Raw genomic sequence first — 21,534 nt, forward strand, 5'->3', positions numbered from 1 at the left:
TTTCATTTATCTTTTTTTTTAAAAAAATTATAAGTAAAATATTACATTTTCCCCACCACACTTTGACCAAACGAACCCCCTCCACCCCTTCAACACCTTCAACCTACTCGTCAATCACACCTCACATTATTGCCCCAACACAATTGCACTTTCAAGCAATGTCGCTATTTTGTGCACGTGTAGCATCTCCAATCCCACATTTGTTACCCCTTCTGAATCTATATCCATCGCTTGTCCCACGCATAAACCCTTCTGTATCAATCAATTTTGCTAACTCCCCAATCGCACAAACCCGTGTGACGACAACACACCCTTCGTGGGCACTGCCACGTGCTTGAACGCGAAGGCGAGGACTACCACGTCCTCGTCGTAGACCTTATGGTTGGTTAGCTTTGTGTGGTAGAGGTCGTCATTGTCCATATAGGGTAGGTCTTCGTTGTCCATATAGGGCAGGTCGTCATGGATGAGCATCATGGTACCGCTAACGAGCTCGCATGTGGTGATGCAGAGCACAGGGTAGATCCTCTTGCCCTCCCAACCCTATCTATGCACAATCTTTTTTCGGTGTGTCGTTGGCGTCGATTCCAGCCACTGTTCCGACAACAAAGAGTAACCCTTTAACAACCTTCAACAAAGAGCTTCTGATGGTGATTTTTGTTTTAGTTTCCGGTGGTTAAAATGACGCATCAAATTATGATCCAATCAGAGCGTGACACATAACGATCAACGTTCATAAATAACAATTAACATTTAATTATGGGCGTGCAGATTGAAAATAAGGGGATTTGACATAAATGAAGGACTAAATTGGTGAATAAAATTTAAGGGTGACTAAAATTGAAATTTGAGACAAATAAGAAGACTAAATTTATAATTTTACTTTTTTTTTTTTCTTTTTGCAAAGAGAGGGTGACGTCGAATGAAGTAATGAGTTTACTTCTTTATCGGTAAGGAAGTAGACTGACCGTAAGATATAGTTCCAAAAAATGAATGGATGAGATTGGTTATTTTTAGGGAGCAAGTTGATCTCTTACATTAGGTTTGCAACCGGGTATTAAAGAAAATATAATATTATAAACCAATTAAAAATTGTAAAATATTAATAATCATTTTAAATGTAGAAATGAGAAAAAATAATAAATTGTTTAAGGCCATTCTTTCGAGTTTCGATGAAGATCTCATCTTTTAGATACATTGAATGCAAATTTGTGGGTGGCTGTGACCAGATTATCCCTTTACGTACTTTGAAGCTGAAGTTAGAATTGAAACTCGATGTGAGCACGTTGGTTCTGGAGTGTAGATTTTGCAAGTTGATTTACAAATCTGAAATTATTCAATTTGGAAGCAAGTGCCTATTTCAATGTTTTAGATCTGCTCCTCCCTCCGTGCCCTCATCTCCCGCCTATTTCTTGCTGTCAACTCCCACCACCGCCACCCGCGACCTCCCTTCCCCCACGACAACCACTTACCCCCGTTTGGGTCACCGGAACGACGTTTCATTTTTTCTTTTCTTTTCTTTTTTTGTGGTATTTTTTTTTCATATTTGAGTAATTGAAGAAATCAGTAGCATAACCTTCCGTTTTTTTATGTAATCCATGAATCATGGGAGTTTTAAAATTCTGTTTCTCTTATTTTTATATTTGCATTTTCTAATCTTTTATTAATAAGAAAACCTGTAAGAAAGAAACATAGTTAGCACCTGCATTTTTTCCCGCTGGTCTTTCGCAAAAATTAGAAGGACAAAATTTAAGAATTCAGTTATACGAAATTATGTTAGCAAATAGAAGTAACATTGTCCTCGAACAAGTTCCTTTTTTTTGCATATGTCTAAGGTATTTATGGAGATTGATCACCATTTAGAAATGCGTCAAAGCAGTAATGAGATACAGAAAATTCTGCCTATAGCAATGCAATTCCTAAAGAAAAGTGAAAAAGTTGAAGAAAATGAAAAAAAAGAAACTTCTATAGGATTCTTTCAGTAACCCGTGAAGATCTGCAAATTTATGAAAAGAAACCTTCCTTATTTAATTTACAATCTGTTTTGGTCTGTTTTATTCTGGTTCTAATTGTGCATTTGTGCATCTGACTTTTGTTTTTATTATTCTTTGCCTCATTCTTTCTCTGACATGGCAATTGCAGATATTTTGAATATTCGATCTATTCTGTATCTTCCACAACTTTGCTTATGCAGTTTGACAACTCATTTGGTTTGGAACGTGAATGTTGAAAGAGTTTTCTTATCTACTTGTCATCAAAGATGCTTCTATGATATTATAAATTGTATTCCTAAAGGGTATTGGTGCACTAGATCAGGACTGATTTAATTTGCAAGAAGGGCATGTGGCCATACATTAAGACCGATTCTGTAAGCATGGCTGCATGGGGATTGGAAAATGCAGAATAGATACATTTAAAATATCGGTAGCTAATATTTAATAGCCATGTGGCTGTGACATAAAAAGAATAAGGTATACTATCCTTAATTAAAAAAGATTTCCTTGAATTCCGGAGCCTTAATTGGAGGCCACATATACTATCCTCGCCAGCTACGCGGTTGCAAATTTGCAGTTGATTAGTCAATGGTAGACAGAAATCTGAATCGTTGGATCTATTGCCGTAGAATATGAAAGAAAAATCTGTAGAATAATTGGGGTATTCATTTGTGATTGTGCAATTGAATAGTAATTACAATTTGCAAGCCTCCCAGTCCCAGAAAAGAAGTGCAATGGCGAAACACGTCATGTCATCATCATGTCCTAAGAAGTACGATATTTTCATCAGCTTCAGAGGTGAGGACATCCGCACCACGTTCATTGGCCATCTTCGTTCTGCTCTCTCTGGACCCAACATCAAAGCATACGCGGATGACCATGACCTTCAAAAAGGACAAGAGATTTGGCCGTCACTGTGCCAAGCAATCCAGGACTCACACTTTGCCATCGTGGTATTCTCCGAAAACTATGCTGAGTCAAAATGGTGCTTGAAAGAACTGGTGCAAATACTGCACTGCAGAAAAACTCAGGGATTGGTAGTCATACCAGTCTTCTACCAAGTAGATCCATCCCACATAAGGAAGTGTACTGGCACTTACGGGGAAGCAATCGCAAAACACAAAGACAACCAATCCGTCCAAGACTGGAAAGCTGCTCTCACTGAAGCTGCCAATATATCTGGATGGGACACTCGTAGCCGTGACAACAAGTAATTGCTTATGTTTTCACCTTTATTTTCTCAATATTAAAAATCACTATTTTTTGTAGGTTTTACTTCTTATTGCAAAATCATCAGTCTTTGAGTCGAGTCTCTCTCAGACAGCGTGTTGCTAGCATTCCTCTTACATAAAATTAGATTATGTATGCTTTTAAAGTGTTATGGTAGTGTATATTTCATAGTTTATCTAATTTATTTTCCTTCTTAATATATTGTTGTCCGTTCCTTTGTTAGGAATGAGTCTCAACTAATAGAGAAAATTGTGCTAGATGTATCCGAGAAGTTGAGGTCCCCTTTTAAACTAAAAGAAGTAGAAGACTTTGTTCAAATTGAAAAACATTGTGGAGAAGTAAAACTGTTGCTGTCCAAAAACCAAGATCAGTTACAAAAGAATGTTCATGTAATTGGAATTTGGGGTATGGGAGGGATTGGCAAGACAACTATTGCCAAAGCCTTGTTTTCTCAACTCTTTCCACAATATGATGCTGTCTGCTTCTTACCAAATGTTAGAGAGGAATCACAAAGGATGGGACTAACATCTTTGTGTGATAAGCTTCTTTCTAAGCTACTTAAGGAAGGCCATCATGAATATAATCTTGCAGGATCTGAAGACCTTACGAGGAGGCTCGGCAATAAAAAAGTTTTGATTGTACTTGATGATGTGGATAGTTTCAGTCAATTAGATACGTTGTATCAACCATGTAAATATGTAGGTCCAGGTAGTAAACTTATTATAACAACAAGAGATAGGCATTTGCTTAGAAGAAGAGTTGATGTCACACATGTCTATGAGGTCAAGACATGGAGCATTGCTGAATCTCTAGAGCTTTTTAGTGTACATGCCTTCAATGAAAGACGTCCTAAAAAGGGATACGAGGATCTCTCAAACAGGGCGGTAAACTGTGCAAGGGGAGTTCCATTAGCTTTAGAAGTTTTGGGTTCTAATCTTTATTCCAGAACTACAGAATTCTGGGATGATGAATTGAACAAACTTGAGAACTATCGGAATGACAATATTCAAGATGTCTTACAAGTGAGCTATGATGGATTAGACGACCTAGAGAAGGAAATATTTCTAGACATTGCATTCTTTTTCAAAGGTGAACATAAAAAAGATGTCGTAAGAATACTAGATGCTTGTGATTTCTACCCTACTAGGGGATTAAAGGTCCTCGAAGATAAAGCTCTTATAACTATTTCACATTCTGGGATGATAGAAATGCATGACTTGATAGAAGAAATGGGTTTGAATATAGTTCGTGGAGAAAGTAAAGATCCCAGAAACCGTAGTCGATTGAGTGATATAAAAGAAGTTTCTGATGTACTTGCAAATAAAAAGGTAAGGAAGAATATACTCACCTTATTAGTAATATTCATAATGAGTCTAATACAGTTTATTTATTTTGTCAGGGAAGTGATTTAATTGAAGGGATAAAATTAGATTTGTCTTCCATTGAGGATTTACACTTGAATGCTGACACACTCAACATGATGACTAATTTAAGAATTCTTAGATTATACGTTCCTTCAGGTAAGATATCAAGAAATGTGCACCATTCTGGTGTCCCTAGTAAATTGTCTGGTAAATTGAGATACCTCGAGTGGAATGGATTCCATTTGAAGTCTCTTCCAGTAACTTTTTGTGCTAAGATGCTTGTTGAGATTCGAATGCCGCACAGCCATGTTACAGAACTTTGGCAGGGGGTGCAGGTAAAATATATACAAAAAGCAAGATGAGTTTTTGGTTTAATTGAAATTTGAAGATTTAAGTTCCACAATGACCAGTCATTTTGAATTGTTGCAGGATGTTGCGAATTTAGTGCGAATTGACTTAAGTGAATGCAAGCACTTGAAGAATCTTCCAGATTTGTCTAAGGCGTCAAAACTTAAATGGGTGAATCTTTCTGGTTGTGAAAGTTTGTGTGATATTCATCCATCTCTTTTTTCTTTTGACACACTTGAAACTTTGATGCTGGATGGATGCAAAAAGCTCAAGGGTCTTAAAAGTGAGAAACATTTAACATCTTTGAGGAAGATCAGTGTCGATGGCTGCACTAGTCTCAAGGAATTCTCCTTGTCATCGGATTCAATCACAAGCTTGGATTTAAGCAGCACAAGAATTGGAATGTTAGACTCTACATTTGAGCGTCTAACAAGTCTTGAGTCACTCAGTGTACACGGTTTGAGATATGGTAATATACCGGATGAGATATTTTCCCTAAAAGATCTTCGGGAGCTTAAGATTTGTAATTCTAGAGTAGCAATTGACAAAGAGAAGCTACATGTGTTATTTGATGGGTCAAGATATCTACGTCTACTACACTTGAAGGATTGTTGTAACTTGTGTGAGCTCCCTGACAACATCGGTGGCTTATCAAAATTAAATGAGCTAAGACTAGATGGTAGCTGTGTGAAGACATTGCCAGCTAGCATCGAGCATCTCAGAAAACTGAAAACTCTGTCCTTAGAGAATTGTAGGGAGCTTGGGAGTCTACCAAAGCTTCCACCATTTATCACAGAGTTTAATGCCGCGAACTGCTGGTCATTGACTACAGTATCCTCTTTAAACTCTTCTGCATTGGGATTGAAAGGGAAGGGCAAATTCATTTCATTCAAGAATTGTGGTTGGCTGGATGAACCTTCACTTCATTGCATTATGGAGGGTGCCCTCGAATTAACCGAGCTTGCGTCGTGTCAAAATGAGATTGTAAAAATCGTAGATGAAGCCAACACCAAAAATTGTAATAATAAATCTGTGAAGGTCTGTTTCCCAGGAAGCAAAGTCCCAAGCCAGTTCAAACATCGAACAACAGACTCCTCAATCACTATTGGTCTTCCATGTTACCGTAATGGCCGTGTGGGATTAACTTTGTGTGTGGTTCTTTCACGCTCCCGGGTTGCTGCTAAAATCTGGTGTCAGTGCTACTTGGCAGATGGCACTAAGTTGGAACCCGCCACTACGTGGTATCATGAAGCTGTCACGGAGTTGAATTCTGATCATGTTTTTATTTGGTGTGATTCAAGCCTGTTTAACAGCATTTTCGAATCGGGTACACCATTGGTTTTCTTTGAGTTCTTTGTTACAAATGATAAGGGGAAACGCGTGACCATCGACACCCCAGAGTGTGGGGTCTGCGTAATGTTTGATTCAAAAGGTTATGTGGCAAGTCGTCAAGTGTTGGAACATAGTGCCAGTGTACTTGGTTTGGAGTTGAATCACTACATGGTGCAGCCTTAATGGAAGCTGAAGATGATAACATTGAAATTGTGACCATTACCCGTCAGTGTCGGGCCTGCCTAATATTTGAAGCAGAAAATTTTGTGCGCATTTCTTCACGGTCAGTGGATGCCGCGGCATCTGGTTTTGGTTTGGAATCAAAGGCAACTGAAACATATGATATGATGGGAACGATTGCAATGACAAACAACAATCATGAGCCAGATTTGAGTGAACATTGTTCTTGTTCTTGGGACTACTTATTTGGTATGGAGTTTACTACTTAATAGTTCATTTTGTGTCTTTAGGATATTATTGGTGAAAAACTAAAAAAAAATTATTGGAAAACATAAAAAAAGTTATAGATAGTATAATTTTGTGCATTCAACAAAGACATTTTTCTTTTAGTTTATTAACAAATGTCCTTATCTGGTTAACATTTGTCTAATTTATTATCTATTTTTTTTATTATTTTTAGCACATTTTTTTTAAATAAATATAATGTAGAATTTTAAAATATAAGGTGATATCTATTTTTTTTTGGTATAATTTCTGTTTATTTTCTTTTTTATGTATTTTTTAGAAAGTAATTGGAAGGCTTTAAACAAAAATCATTTAGAGTATATTTGGATAGAGAATTTTAACTAAGAAAAATAATTTATCAGAGAATTTGAATTTCTGTAATCTAGAATTCATTGTTTGGATTTTTTTTTTGAAGAATTTAAAATTTTGGAATTTTAAAACAGAATTTTAAACAATTAAAAATTTGGAATTTTATTTTCCTTCTAAAAGGTGAGAAATTGAAATTCTCTCCTTACCGTCTTCTTCAAAAAACACTGTTTGAGACTATGGAACATCAATCGGACATGAGAACGTAGAGGAACACGTATAATTAGCACACAAATCATATCTTTTCTTTTTTTTCATTCATTTTTTTTCACCCTTGTAATTTTAACTTTTTTTATCCAAATACAAAATTTTGAAAATAAAAAAATTTCAATTGAAATATTTAAAATTCTTAAAATTTAAAATTTCTCAAAATTTTAAATTCCTCCATCCAAACACACTCTTAAGAATTTTGGACTTCTCCCTCTTATGGAAACTATGCATGGAATAAAAAAAAAAAAAAAAGTGGATTATAACCCTCGTTCACCTAGGGCTATTACTCTTGACCCCCTATCATTTTGTGAAAAAACTCATTTTGCCCCCCATTTCAACCCCCCTACTCTTGACCCCTATCTTTCAATCATTAAAAATCAAAACGGCTCACGTCTCAATCACTCATACACTCACACAGAGAGAGAACCCAAAAATTTCGCCACCGCCATGGACATGCATCAACAACGACGAAGACCTTGACCTCGGCGACGTCAATCTGGACCCAACCAACAAACCAACGATCTATAGAAGGTGGCTCACTCTTTTTCAGATTTGATAGAAGAAAGAAATGGAGAGGAAGCGCTGGAATTGTCATGTGCGAAGGACACGCAGGAGAGGAGGGCAGGCGTGGAGCGCCTCCACCAACTTCTAGAAGCTTCCGGGAAGAGCCTATCCTCTTCGGAAACATCCAGATGACTTTTACCCTCTACTGAAGCTGAAAATGACAGCGAAGAACGCCGAGAAGCATATCCCGCCGGAGCTGCACTGGCGTTTTGCATTTTGTACATGTTAGTGTCCCCATAATAGTATCTTCTCTCCCACTATCTTTTCACTTGGCTATTTCTTTGTCAGTCAAGTGCTTTTTTCCATTATGAAAAATATTTATTTTTTATCCGTAAAAATTAAAAATATCATGAGAATTTTAAAACATGCTCAGTTAACCATTTTAGAGCTCTCATCAATCCGACAACTTCACCTTATAATGTGTGGTCCTTTACTACCTTGCAATTGCAGGACTTATACCAAATTTCTCATGTAAATATTGCTCTACAATGCCTCTTACTTGTTAGCCCTCAAATTGTCCTTATTTGCTTCCTAAACTATGGATTTGTGTGTTTTCTTTTGTCTTTTTTTTTTTTTTTTAATTTTCTTCTTCTTTAAGTGTTTATTGAGAAGTTTATTCAAATTAACTCAATTTCTTGACATGAATTTCAAACATCATACCACAATACATTTTATGATTAAACGTATGATCTAATACAATCTAAAGTTCATATTAGCAAAGAAAGGGAAAATAAGTTACTGATAATTCATTATTCTAAATTTTTTAATTTTTTTAAAGAAAAAATATTTTAAACCGGTTTTATGAAAAATAATCTTTAGAAATTTATCTTTGACGCTTATTGAAAAAATCATGTTAAAATCCTTAATTTTTTAAATATTTTTTTTAAAAAAATACATATGATTCTCTTAAAAATCGACTTAAAAATCTTATTTTTTTTAAGATAATTTTTAAAAGAATCGTCTTAAAATTTTTAATTTTTATTTTTTAAATATATTCAAAGATAATTTTACGACAAATCGATGATAAAAATTATATCCTTCTCAAATGAATTGAAAATTGTCATAACAAATCTTTCAAAATTGTCATACAAAATACTTTTTTCATAGTATGCATGAGAGCAAAACTCTGTTGTTATATCCACTTCTACCATGTAGATCCATGGCACATAAGAAACTACAGTGGCAGTTGCGGGAAAGCAATAGCAATACACAAAGACAACCAATCGGTCAAGACTGGAAAGTTGCTCTCAATATATCTGGATGGGATTCTCGTAACCCTCACATCAAGTAATTATTTACTACTATCTCTTTTTTAATTTCTTCCATTAGTCCTTCAACGCCAAATTGATGTTTTATTCTACACGAAGTATTATATTGTGTCAATATTAAAAATGGTAACATGGCAAAGCAATTGTTTTTACTTGCTAATTCTTCGTGCGTCTCCGTGAATTCATATATGACAAATGTTATTCAATGTAACCCCTTCATCCTTCGTGATCTTCTGCAAGATCTTTTTCCTTTCATTCTTAGTTATATATAAATATTCGATTGTTGCTATTATGATTAGATCCTACTTAATATACCAAAGATGGTGAATACTGCTATAAATATAAAGCTAAGTTTAAACTTAACGTTAGATATTCAATTTTGTTTTTTTTGGTAATATACGTTAGATATTCATTGAAAATACGAATCGCATAATGTTATTTTTTGTTTTTGTCTTTATTTTTAAAAAAACCATATGTGGTACTAGTTATTGTAAATCATAATTTTAGTGTATTAATGTGTCCTAATATTTTTTCGCTTGTTTGGATAGTAAAGTATAAATTTTTGTGGATGTAATTTTAGGGTCCGTTTGGTGGTAGGAATATGATGGGATAATTATACTATTTTATTGTAATTAGTTATTTGTTGTGTTAATATCATATGATAATATCATCTCTCTTATCTTATATTAGTCTTTCTTATTCCAGGGAGAGTTGAGATAGGATGAATATGATAAAAAAACAATTATAATTTTTAAAATATTTGAATAATAATAATTATTATTTTAAAATTGTAATATATTTTTAATAATTTTAAGAAAAATAATTGCATAAATGAAATATAATTTATGTAAAATTATATTTTAATAATTTTCATAATTTGTAAAAAGATTATAATGAAACAATAATTTTAAAAAAATATCACTTGTTTACTAAGAATTTATTTGGTGGTCAGAATAGGATATAAAAGCAGCATATTTTAAGAACAAAAGACGATAAAATAAGATTATGATAAGTTTTAATTTTATTAAATGTTTGACATGTATCAAATAACAGATAAGTTAATGATAGGATATAATATAAATTGTGTTTAAATGAAAAATTATTGTTTCATTAAAATTATATATATTATTTTGAAGCGTCAAGTCAATTATGATGACTATTTAATTTTATATGCCTACGTGTGCAAAATCAATATCCACCCCGGTAAATAATTATTTGGGGTAAATTTCAAATTATTATTAAAAATCAAATAAATAAGAGGTGTTGTGACTCTGAGTTAAATTTCGTAATATTATTATTATTATAATTGAAGTCGTAAATGTTTTTGAGCATAATTTATTTATTTTTATTTATGACTTAGACTCGTATAAGTTTTTTTTTTTTAAATCTTACCACTTTGAATTTTTGATTTTTTTTACCTTTAAAGTTTTTTATTTTAGAATTATTTATTTTTTTATTTAGTTTTGCTTTCAATTTTTTTTAAAAATTGTAAATATTTCTATTTTTTTAATTATTTGAATATTATTTTATTTAATATATTTTGTATATTTAAAATTTAGATAATTTTTTGATAGTGTTATTGAATTTCTTTTGTTTTGTAAATCAAATAAAAAAACAAACATAATGTTATTTAATATATTTTTGAATAATGTTTTTATTTTAAATACTTAGATTTTAGAAAACTAAATTTTAAAATATTTTGTTACTAATATTGACTTATACTTTGTGAAATAATGTTATTTATTTTGTATAAAAGAATTTATTATTAACAACATTTAATAATTTAGTAATAAAAGTAGTTGTTAAATTAAAAACAACATAATAAATTAATATAAAATGAAAAATACAAATTAAAGTAAAACATAAAAAATAGAAACTATATTATATTTATTTAATAATTAAATAAATAAAATTATTTACAATTTTCAAAAAAAATTGAAAGAAAAACCAAAGAAAATAAAAAATTCTAAAAGAAAAACTTTAAAGGTAAAAAAAACTAAAATCTTACTACTTCAAAGTCATAAGTTTTAAAAAAATAAATTAGGACTTCAAAGTTTTAAGATTAAAAAAAAATTATAACCTTTTGATAAAAGTCCCGAACATTTGTTCATGTTCTTGTGAGTGCTTAATGTTTCTATTATTTTTAGTCAATTTTCAGCAGCTTTAATAAATTTAATCATTTTTTTTAATTTTTGAAAAAATAAATATTGCAATTTCAAAATACAAAGTGCTATCTGTTTTATTTTTCTTATGTATCTTTTGTTTTTATGTTTAGGAAATAAAAAGAAGATTTAAAAGATAAAATATTTTTGTTTTCTTATCTATCTCCTATTCAATATATTTCCTTCATAAATTAATAACATGTTTTTTTTTTGGGGGGGGGGGGGGGGGGGGGAGTAAAAGAGATTTTCTATAAAATATGAAAGGGAAAACAATCATATGGAAGTATGAAACTACTCACTCATTCTCTTGCAACAAATTGAAGGTAACTGAGTTTTTTTGGAAATGAAATAAAATTCCAACGTGACTATAAAATGTTGATGCTCAGATTATACGTTAAGATAAAAGTTAACTATAGTAGTTTTTCTGTCAATGCTTACAAGTTTGTTATGATTGTTGAGATAAGAGTTAGTATCCCCATAGACTGATTAGTGAAAAGTATATTTCCCATATCCTTTTTTACAAAGTGTTAAAGGAGATAGAAAACAATGAAAATATATGAATAATTGGAGTTACTGTAGAATTAAAATATCAAAGAAGAGGATAAAATGCATAATGATTGGAGGATGCAGAACCTCTGCTTTCGTTGTTGAGTAGTAAAACTTTACTATTGCATGAGTAGTAATTCCAATTGCCATTTGCAACCCTGACAGAGAAGAAGTGCTATGGCGAAACAAGGCATGTTGTCATCATTGTGTCCTAGAAAGTACCAAGTTTTTATTAGCTTCAGGGGTGAGGATGTCCGCACCAGCTTCATTAGCCATCTTCGTTCTGCTCTCTCCCGGGACAACATCAAAGCATACATGGATGACCACAACCTTCAAAAAGGAGACGAGCTTTGGCCCTCATTGTGCCAAGCAATTCAGGATTCAGAGCTTGCCATCGTCGTATTCTCCGAACACTATGCTGCTTCAAAGTGGTGCTTGAATGAGCTGGTGGAAATACTGCACTGCAGAAAATCTCAGGGCCTGGCAGTGATACCCGTGTTCTACGAAGTGGATCCATCACACATAAGGAAGTATGATGGCACTTGCGGTGAAGCAATCTCAAAATACGAGACATATTTTGGTGACAAAGACAATGAATCCATCCAAAAGTGGAAAGCTGCTCTCGCTGAAGCCGCCCATATATCTGGATGGGACTCTCATAGCCGTGAATACAAGTAATTGCTTACTATTTTCTCTTCTTTTCTTCCATTAGTCCTTCAAAGCCAAATTGATTACTTATGCTAATTTCAACATTAAATTGATGTTAATCTTTCTTATGTCAATATTCAAAATGGTAATATGGTAATACATAAAATTAGATTATATATATATATATATATATGTGTGTGTGTGTTTAAAGTGTTAAGTGCATTACTTAATGTATTGTTTGTCCGTTCCTTGGTTAGGAATGACTCTCAACTGATAGAGAAAATCGTGGTAGATGTATCCGAGAAGTTGAGCCAGGGGACCCCTTTTAAACTAAAAGTAGAAGACTTTGTTCAAATTGAAAAACATTGTGGAGAAGTCAAATTGTTGCTGTCCAAAAACCAAGATCAGTTACAAAAGAATGTTCATGTAATTGGAATTTGGGGCATGGGAGGGATTGGCAAGACAACTATTGCCAAAGCCTTGTTTTCTCAACTCTTTCCGCAATATGATGCTGTCTGCTTCTTACCAAATGTTAGAGAGGAATCAAGAAGAATTGGACTAACATCTTTACGTCATAAGCTACTTTCTGACCTACTTAAGGAAGGTCATCATGAGAGGAGGCTCAGCAATAAAAAAGTTTTGATTGTACTTGATGATGTGGATAGCTTTGATCAATTAGATGAGTTGTGTGAACCATGTAACTATGTAGGTCCAGATAGTAAAGTTATTATAACAACAAGAAATAGGCACTTACTTAGAGGAAGAGTTGATGACAGACATGTCTATGAGGTCAAGACATGGAGCTTTGCCGAATCTCTAGAGCTTTTTAGTTTGCATGCCTTCAATGAAAGACGTCCTAAAAAGGGATACGAGGATCTCTCAAACAGGGCGGTGAACTGTGCAAGGGGAGTTCCATTAGCTTTAAAAGTTTTGGGTTCTAATCTTTATTCCAGAAGTATAAAATTCTGGGACGGTGAATTGAGCAAACTTGAGAACTATCGGAATGACAGTATTCAAGATGTGTTACAAGTGAGCTATGATGGATTACATGACCTAGAGAAGAAAATATTTCTAGATATTGCATTTTTTTTTAAAGGTGAACATAAAGATGATGTCATAAGAATACTAGATGCCTGTGATTTCTACGCTACCAGTGGCATAGAGGTCCTTGAAGACAAAGCTCTTGTGACTCTTTCAAATTCTGGGATGATACAAATGCATGACTTGATACAAGAAATGGGTTTGAATATAGTTCGTGGGGGCAGTGAAGATCCCCGAAACCGTAGTCGATTGCGCGATATAGAAGAAGTTTCAGATGTACTTGAAAATAAAAATGTAAGGGAAAATACCCTCACTTTTTCTCCCAAAAATCAAACTACACATGCTTTTTGTTAGTTATATTCATGATGAATTTAATATCGTTTATTTGTTGTCAGGGAAGTGATTTAATTGAAGGGATAAAATTAGATTTGTCTTCGATTGAGGATTTACACTTGAATGCTGACACATTCGACAGGATGACTAATTTAAGAATTCTAAGATTATACGTCCCTTCTGGTAAGAGATCAGGAAACGTGCACCATTCTGGCGTCCTTAGTAAATTGTCTAGTAAATTGAGGTATCTTGAGTGGAATGGATGTCGTTTGAAGTCTCTTCCAAAATCTTTTTGTGGTAAGATGCTTGTTGAGATTTGCATGCCACACAGCCATGTTACAGAACTTTGGCAGGGGGTGCAGGTAAAATATATGATAAAAGTAAGATGAGTTTTTGGTTTAATTGGAATTTGAAGATTTAGGTTCCGTAGTGATCAGTCCTTTTGAATTGTTGCAGGATCTTGCAAATTTAGTGCGAATTGACTTAAGTGAATGCAAGCACTTGAAGAATGTCCCAGACTTGTCCAAGGCGTCAAAACTTAAATGGGTGAATCTTTCTGGTTGTGAAAGTCTGTGTGATATTCATCCATCTGTTTTCTCTCTTGACACACTAGAAACTTCGACACTGGATGGCTGCAAAAATGTCAAGAGCCTTAAAAGTGAGAAACATTTAAGATCTCTGAAGGAGATCAGTGTCATTGGCTGCACTAGTCTGAAGGAATTCTGGGTGTCATCGGATTCAATCAAAGGCTTGGATTTAAGCAGCACAGGGATTGAAATGTTGGACTCTTCAATCGGGCGTCTAACAAAGCTCCGGTCACTCAATGTAGAGGGTTTGAGACATGGTAATCTTCCAAATGAGTTATTCTCCCTAAAATGTCTTCGGGAGCTTAGGATTTGCAATTGTAGACTAGCAATTGACAAAGAGAAGCTACATGTGTTATTCGACGGCTCAAGATCTCTAAGAGTACTACACTTGAAGGATTGTTGCAACCTGAGTGAGCTCCCTGAAAACATTTGGGGCTTATCAAAATTACATGAGCTAAGACTAGATGGTAGCCGTGTGAAGACACTGCCAACTACCATCAAGCATCTCAAGAGACTGAACACTCTGTCATTAAAGAATTGTAGGATGCTTGAGAGTCTGCCAAAGCTTCCCCCGAATGTCCTAGAGTTTATCGCCACGAACTGCAGATCGTTAAGGACAGTGTCAATATCAACTTTAGCAGATTTTGCATTGAGGACAGGGAAGGGCATAATCGTTTCATTGCAGAATTGTAGTAATTTATTGGAATCACCTTCTCTCCACTGCATTATGGAGGATGCTCACTTAGCAACCAAGAGTATAGTGCTTAAAAATATGTTTTTGAAAGAGTTGTTTCGAGGCACAAACACCAGAATTGATAACTATGACTATGTGAAAAGGCAGTTCAAATATCAAACAACACCATACTCCTTAGTCATTGTTGATCTTCCTTCTTCAAAATCAGACTTTGTGGGATTTGTTAGAAATGATAGTAATTCTGACTTTGTTTGTTAAGCCTTTCTAATATAGGAAGTTAGTTGATTAGTTAATAATGATGAAATCAAGTTGTTAGTGAGGGACCAAGAGGCAAAATACAATTCAGTCCTTGTACTTTTTGTATAAATACAGTTTCATTGTTCTTTCAATAATAATTTTTCAGATTCTTTCATTCTTCTTATTCTATTAGTTTTTCTTCCCTTTAAACCTCTCTCACTTTTATCCTTCCTCAAATTACCTCTTTGTGCGTGTTTGTGCAAGAAAAGCAAGTTCTAACAGGATTAACTTTGTGTGCAGTGCTTCTTTCACCCTCCCAAGAAATGAAGAACCTTTGTGTTGGCGGTGTTAAAATCTGGTGTCAGTGCTACATGGTAGATGATGCGAGGTTGGGACCCCCGCAACCACATGGCATCACGAAGCTGTCATTGGGTTGAATTCTGATCATGTTTTTATGTGGCACGACTTGAACCACTTTAGCAGCATCCTTTAAATTTATGATAGTGATGAGCGACGGATTTTCTTTGAGTTCTTCGTTACAAACGATAAGGAGGAACGTGTGACAATCCGTACCCCTGAGTGTGGGGTCTACCTAATATCTGAATCACCAGAAGAAAAACTGACACTTCGAAGCTGGCAATTGGCTTTTATCACTAGGTTTAAAAGAAAGGGACGAAATAGAGGGAAATGGATGAGAAACAAAAAGGAAAAGAAATATGTATGAAATATAGTGAAAATACATGCTGCAACATGATTGTCTTTAATATAACTAGTAATATTCATATATTTAAAATTACACATAATTGTATTAATTTGTACTCATATATATTATTGTTCTCATTATATAAAAATGAGTATATAATACAATTCAACTACTAGAATTAAAAAAAGAAAAAAATATGATAAGTTTTTTAATTTTAACAAAATTATATTAAAAATCATATCAATATCAATAATAATTTGTTATTAGATGATAATATAAAATTATTTTATACTGTATCACCTTAAAATAGTTTTAATTACTCATTTTATTCTTATATTTACAAAAATATTTTTTTTTAGTTTTTATAAATCATACACTAATCATTTTTAATCTTTTTTAGTTCTTGCCGTAGGAATTAAAATGATTGTTGTTGGGATTAAAAAAATTAAAAATGGTATGAGTAAAAAATAAAATGAGATTATTTTATGTATATAAATTAAAAGATAAAGTTTTTGTAACTATACAAAAGCAAATAAGTAGTTAAAAAAAATGTTTGGACTTTTGGCTTTTGAAATGTATAAACCATAAGTGAACTTTAGGCTTTTGGGGCTCAATGCATATTAACACAAATGTTTTTTTGGAGGTAGGGGTGGGGGGACTGCTATCTAAAAATTACATAATACCATGTTAATTGAAAAATAAAATGGGGGGCCACGGCTCCCCCCTCTCCCATGAAGATCCACCTTTGGTTTGATTGAAGAGAAATTTATAATCTATCTATAATTTATAATAATAATTTAAAATAATAAATTTGTGATTTTATTTATAATTCGGAGTACACGTGACAAATATATTTTGGTATATGATATTTTGTAAATATTTGATTTGATTACGAACAATAATTATTAATTATATTAATGAGTTTTAAATAGTTATATTCAAAATTTGAATTTGAAAATTTTATTAAATAATGACCTTAATTATAATAATCATGGACAAAATTATATTTGTTTTGTTAATTGTTATGTACTTTTTATAAGAAACAAATGAGATTCTCCTCTCCTCAAAAACAAACAAATGAGATTAATGAGTTTTAAATAGTTACACTTTTTTAGTTTGAAAATTTTATTAAATAACAACCTTAATTATAAAAATGATTATGGAGAAAATTATATTTGGTTCTATCAATTGTTATACTGCGGTCATTTTTATATATAAAAAAAAATATGAGACTAGATATTTGCTTTAATTATAATAGTTATGGACAAGATCATAGATAATAGTTATTAATTTCTGCACATAATAATCACGTTATATTTGTTTTTAAGTAATCACGTTTAAGAATCTGATTATAAATATTTAATATTTAATGATTTATTAAAAAATGTGTATAAAAATCACGTTATTTAAGAGTCTATCTAACCTTTTAAAAAAAGAGTCTATCCAATGACGCTGAATTAGAAATTACAATATTATATATAAATTCATTTGATTAGAAATCACATCAAGGTATATATGGTCAGATTACAAAGAAGACTACTTACATAAGAATCCATTTCACATTGGCATATCCGTAATGAGATTATAATGGCAATTTGTTCAAGTGACTTGTTGCATTACAAAGAGTGCGTTCATATAGGAAGGTTTGGGGTTTGATTTCTAATTTGAACATACGAATAACAATTGAAAGTATTATTTTATCTAAAAAATGAATCAATCTAGTGGGAGGAGAAATACATTTCTAGTTATAAAAAAAAGTGCTTTTATTTTAAGTCATATAAATTTAATTTTAAACATGTTTGATACAAGTTATAAAAAAATTTATTTCTAAACATGATTTTTTCCTATGACTATATATTATACATGATTTATTCTCTTTCTATTCCATGTAAAAGATAAGAATAGTATATTTTAATGGGAATGGAAGTTATTTTTTAAAATGACTTTCCATTTTCACTTTATTCTATTTTATATATTTATTTTTTAATTAAAATAAGTTTTAAAATATTTCAAAGTAGTTTTAAAATAACTTTACGATGTAAATATTTTTTAATTAATGGAAATAATAATTTTAAAATAATATTTTCAGTAATAATATTTTTGGAAATATTTCTAGGAATATAATTTTAGTTCGTAAAACACACGTTCTCAAATAACTATGTAATATAACTAGGGTTAAAAACACATGCGATGATACTATATACATATGTGTGTGTGAATTAGAATTAGAATTAGCGAAGGAAAGAGAAAACTTATTATGGATTTTGCAAACTGCATATAAATTATTCGCTCAGTATATAGGAGAAATTAAAGAAGTAGATGGTATACATATCCCAGTAATATATCATCGTTTGATCTTTCCAAAGGGCCTTTCAATAAGCTTTTTCTACATACAGATCAATTTGTCTGTAAAACATAAAGTGTTCATGGATAAATTCACACACTGTTTTAATATCAAACGCTATAAAACACCCATTTAAATTATCCTTATTAGCTTGAATAGTATCAAAGATTGCCCGTACTTTAACTTTTTCCCAGTCGGCCACTAATTTGTCTCTGTAATTTTACTACAATATGTTTTGGTAACAAGACAATGAAAACCACGCGAGACTGATATCGTTTTGATTTACTGAGTTGTATTCTTCAATTTAATCCTTGTCCCATCTATTTCCTATTGGTTTCCTTTTTTTTTTTTCGAAAATACAAATTCTGGTCTATACTCTACAGTACTAGTGCCTACTATATAGCGAAAAGGAAATATGAACAAGTATTTATACAACTATTCTTTGGGAAATTTATTCTTTACATGAGCAAAACTCCTCAAAACAATTCTAGATATAAAGAATAACTAACGAATGAAGATTTTTTTTTTTTTGAAGAAAAGAATAACGGAATGAAGACTAATATGGATTTGTGAGGATTATACATTCCCATTACATCTATCCAGTAATGCTCAAACAGAAATTTCTTAAGTTAATAGCAATTTAAAGGTCAATTCATTTTTTTTGATAAAAAAGTAATTTTTTTATTGAATAATTTAATCTACTATCAACTTCAAAATCATTAATTCACATGGAAGCACAAGATAAATTGCACCCTTAATTAAGTGTCAGAAAATTAAAGAAAAAACTTGACTTTGATGATTGAAGTGTGTTTAGGATGGATTGTCATGCGTATATGGGCTATGATTTGTTTTCTTAGCCTTCCTTAATAGTAGTATATGTAATTTTTAAAATTGGCAAATTGATCCAGAGGTACTTTAATTTACCCTAATAAATTCAAACCTAGCTAGTCAATGACAGTCGTAGCATGTGCTGATGTGCAATGTGATCGATTCACATATAGTTCAATTACAATGTTTGACTGGAAAGCATACGAGAGAATGTATTGCGATCTTGTCTATGAATCAAAACAAACTTTGTGATTAGTATGGATTACTCATGACTTGAATGCAAAATTAAACGAAAAAACAGGAAAAGAAACTTAACATGTCTTATTGCAAACTTCAATTCATACAACATCATATATTACCTTATGAAACTTGAATTTACGATAGCGTGAAAAGAAACACAGGAGGGCAAGTAAAGTACAATTAATATCATTAATTGAATATAACACTAAACACTGTAAATTGTATCTTATAATAATAAGAACAAACATGCATACGAAATACAAGCAAAAGAAGAAAAACCCTAGGTTATTGCTGCTCCAATCATATATATCCACATATATTCAACTATCAAATGCTAGTGCACACGAGAAGGTTATAAGCATATAGCTGTCTTTTTCTTTAGTACTCCTACTTCTTACATAAAGATATAGTAAACTACAACAATAAAATTTATGTACCTCAGTACCTCACTGTTAGTTCTGATTCTTCACACACCTTTCTAGGCATCCAACCTGATCATAAGAATTTGTGATCAGCTTTCAAATTCTTCCGTTTGTTATACATGTCTAATTAAGGAGGAAAAAAAATTGCCCTAAATTTTCATCTAAGAATTTGATATGTGCTTCAAGCTAGTAATCTCTTCTGAACTATATAAAGTTCTATCCAATTAATCACATGAAAAGAATCGTTAATTATTACCTTAAATTATAAAATAGCCGTTTCTCAGTATGGATCATGGCCAAGTCTGAGCTCCAAGTCCACTTCACTCTCTTTCTGATTTCCTCTCCTAACTTGATGGATATTATCATCAACATGACTTGAACCAATTTGGAGACTCAAATTGGCATCCCGAAGCTCTTGGTTGTTCAAACTCAAAGGCTGAGACCTTGAGTTACAAAACTCATAATAAAAGGCATGTGGTGGATGAAAGTTCATCTGAGACTCCAAAGGGGAGTAATTAGGCCTTGTGGGTTGGTTCATAATTTCTGAGACAAAGGGAAGGGCCATGGAATCATTGTTGTTACTATTGAATTTGTTAACTGAAGGTGAAGCATCAAGTGTGAATTGCTTGGCCTTGGCCCTGTCTCTCCTATGGATGTTCATATGGCCGCCTAAAGCCTGAGCGTTTGTGAAGCCTCTTTTGCAGAATGTGCACTCATAAGAGCGTTTGGTTCCACCAGTGTCATCTTCTTGATCATGATCATTTTCTTCACTTGAAATCTCAGGACTCACAGGCTTCTCTGAATTCATAGCAGGATTAATCAATTAAGACTCTCTCTCTCTCAGAAACTAATATACTTATGAATCTCTTATGTTTAAAGAGATTTGCAAGATGTGAGGGCTTTATATTGAGAAAAGGATATGTATGAAAGGTGCCAATTAGAGACAAGAAGAAAACGTTGGGTGAGACTGTGTGGCACAGTTGCGGTTTTTGTATCAAGAGAGTGTGATTTTGGCGTTTTCTCACGAGATTTTCCGTTTAGCCGGCTCTATGATGGGTCTAATTTCTAAACCCTTGAGAATATTTTTTATCACTTCCACCTCTCTCTCTCTTCCATCTGATTTTGTTAGAGTTTCTTCTTATGTTGCTTTCTTATGACGTGGTGGTGGTTTTCTTTATGGCACCTCTTGTGTAGTAGTAATTCCTTAATTTGCCGCGTCAATGTGACTAATTATTTTTGCGTACTCACAACACAATTTGCAATGTTAAGTTGCTAACCACAATATTAATATGAAGAAACGGAGCATTTTTTTCAGTGTTTAACACTTTTATTCACGTTTCTCATATAGCTGTCAATTAACTTGCTATATTTGATTCAAAATGGCAAAAATGGGCTAGAGAATGTGATATACTTTTTCCTTGTTTAACGAAATGCACGATGATTCACGTCACTCAAATTAAAGTAAAAATAAAACGAAGATGGTACTGTTTTGCATGATCCCATGCACATGCTTTACGGCGTAATTCTGCAAAATACTACTATAAATAATATTCTTCTCTCATATGTGAAAGCAAATTTTAACAAATGAAGGAAGCTCCGAGGATATGATGC

General features: G+C 32.6%; 2 protein-coding genes across 2 annotated transcripts; one reads left to right on the top strand and one right to left on the bottom strand.

Moving 5' to 3' along the window:
* Positions 1–1,137: 1,137 nt before the first annotated feature.
* Positions 1,138–15,561, top strand: LOC114371786 (disease resistance-like protein DSC1). The gene is made up of 8 exons (XM_028329124.1): positions 1,138–3,201; positions 3,445–4,549; positions 4,621–4,920; positions 5,015–6,441; positions 12,008–12,520; positions 12,752–13,829; positions 13,931–14,230; positions 14,325–15,561. The coding sequence occupies exons 1-8, from the start codon at positions 2,726–2,728 to the stop codon at positions 15,405–15,407; spliced, it is 6,282 nt and encodes a 2,093-aa protein (XP_028184925.1). The 5' UTR covers positions 1,138–2,725; the 3' UTR covers positions 15,408–15,561.
* Positions 15,562–19,666: 4,105 nt separating this feature from the next.
* LOC114369588 (transcriptional regulator TAC1-like) lies at positions 19,667–20,804 on the bottom strand. Its single transcript, XM_028326820.1, has 2 exons — positions 20,180–20,804; positions 19,667–19,992 (listed from the first exon to the last, which is right to left on the bottom strand). The coding sequence occupies exon 1, from the start codon at positions 20,729–20,731 to the stop codon at positions 20,204–20,206; it is 528 nt and encodes a 175-aa protein (XP_028182621.1). The 5' UTR covers positions 20,732–20,804; the 3' UTR covers positions 19,667–19,992; positions 20,180–20,203.
* Between the last annotated feature and the right edge of the window lie 730 nt (positions 20,805–21,534).

The sequence above is a fragment of the Glycine soja genome, chromosome 10 (genome assembly GCF_004193775.1).
Source record: "Glycine soja cultivar W05 chromosome 10, ASM419377v2, whole genome shotgun sequence".
Lineage (NCBI taxonomy): Eukaryota > Viridiplantae > Streptophyta > Magnoliopsida > Fabales > Fabaceae > Glycine > Glycine soja.

Coding starts and splice junctions, on each gene's coding strand:
- LOC114371786 (XM_028329124.1), top strand. CDS start 2,726: ATGGCGAAACACGTCATGTCATCATCATGTCCTAAGAAGTACGATATT. Junction 6,442..12,007: donor TTGAATCACTACATGGTGCA/GCCTTAATGGAA, acceptor TTTGCAACCCTG/ACAGAGAAGAAGTGCTATGG. Junction 13,830..13,930: donor ATGTACTTGAAAATAAAAAT/GTAAGGGAAAAT, acceptor ATTTGTTGTCAG/GGAAGTGATTTAATTGAAGG.
- LOC114369588 (XM_028326820.1), bottom strand. CDS start 20,731: ATGAATTCAGAGAAGCCTGTGAGTCCTGAGATTTCAAGTGAAGAAAAT.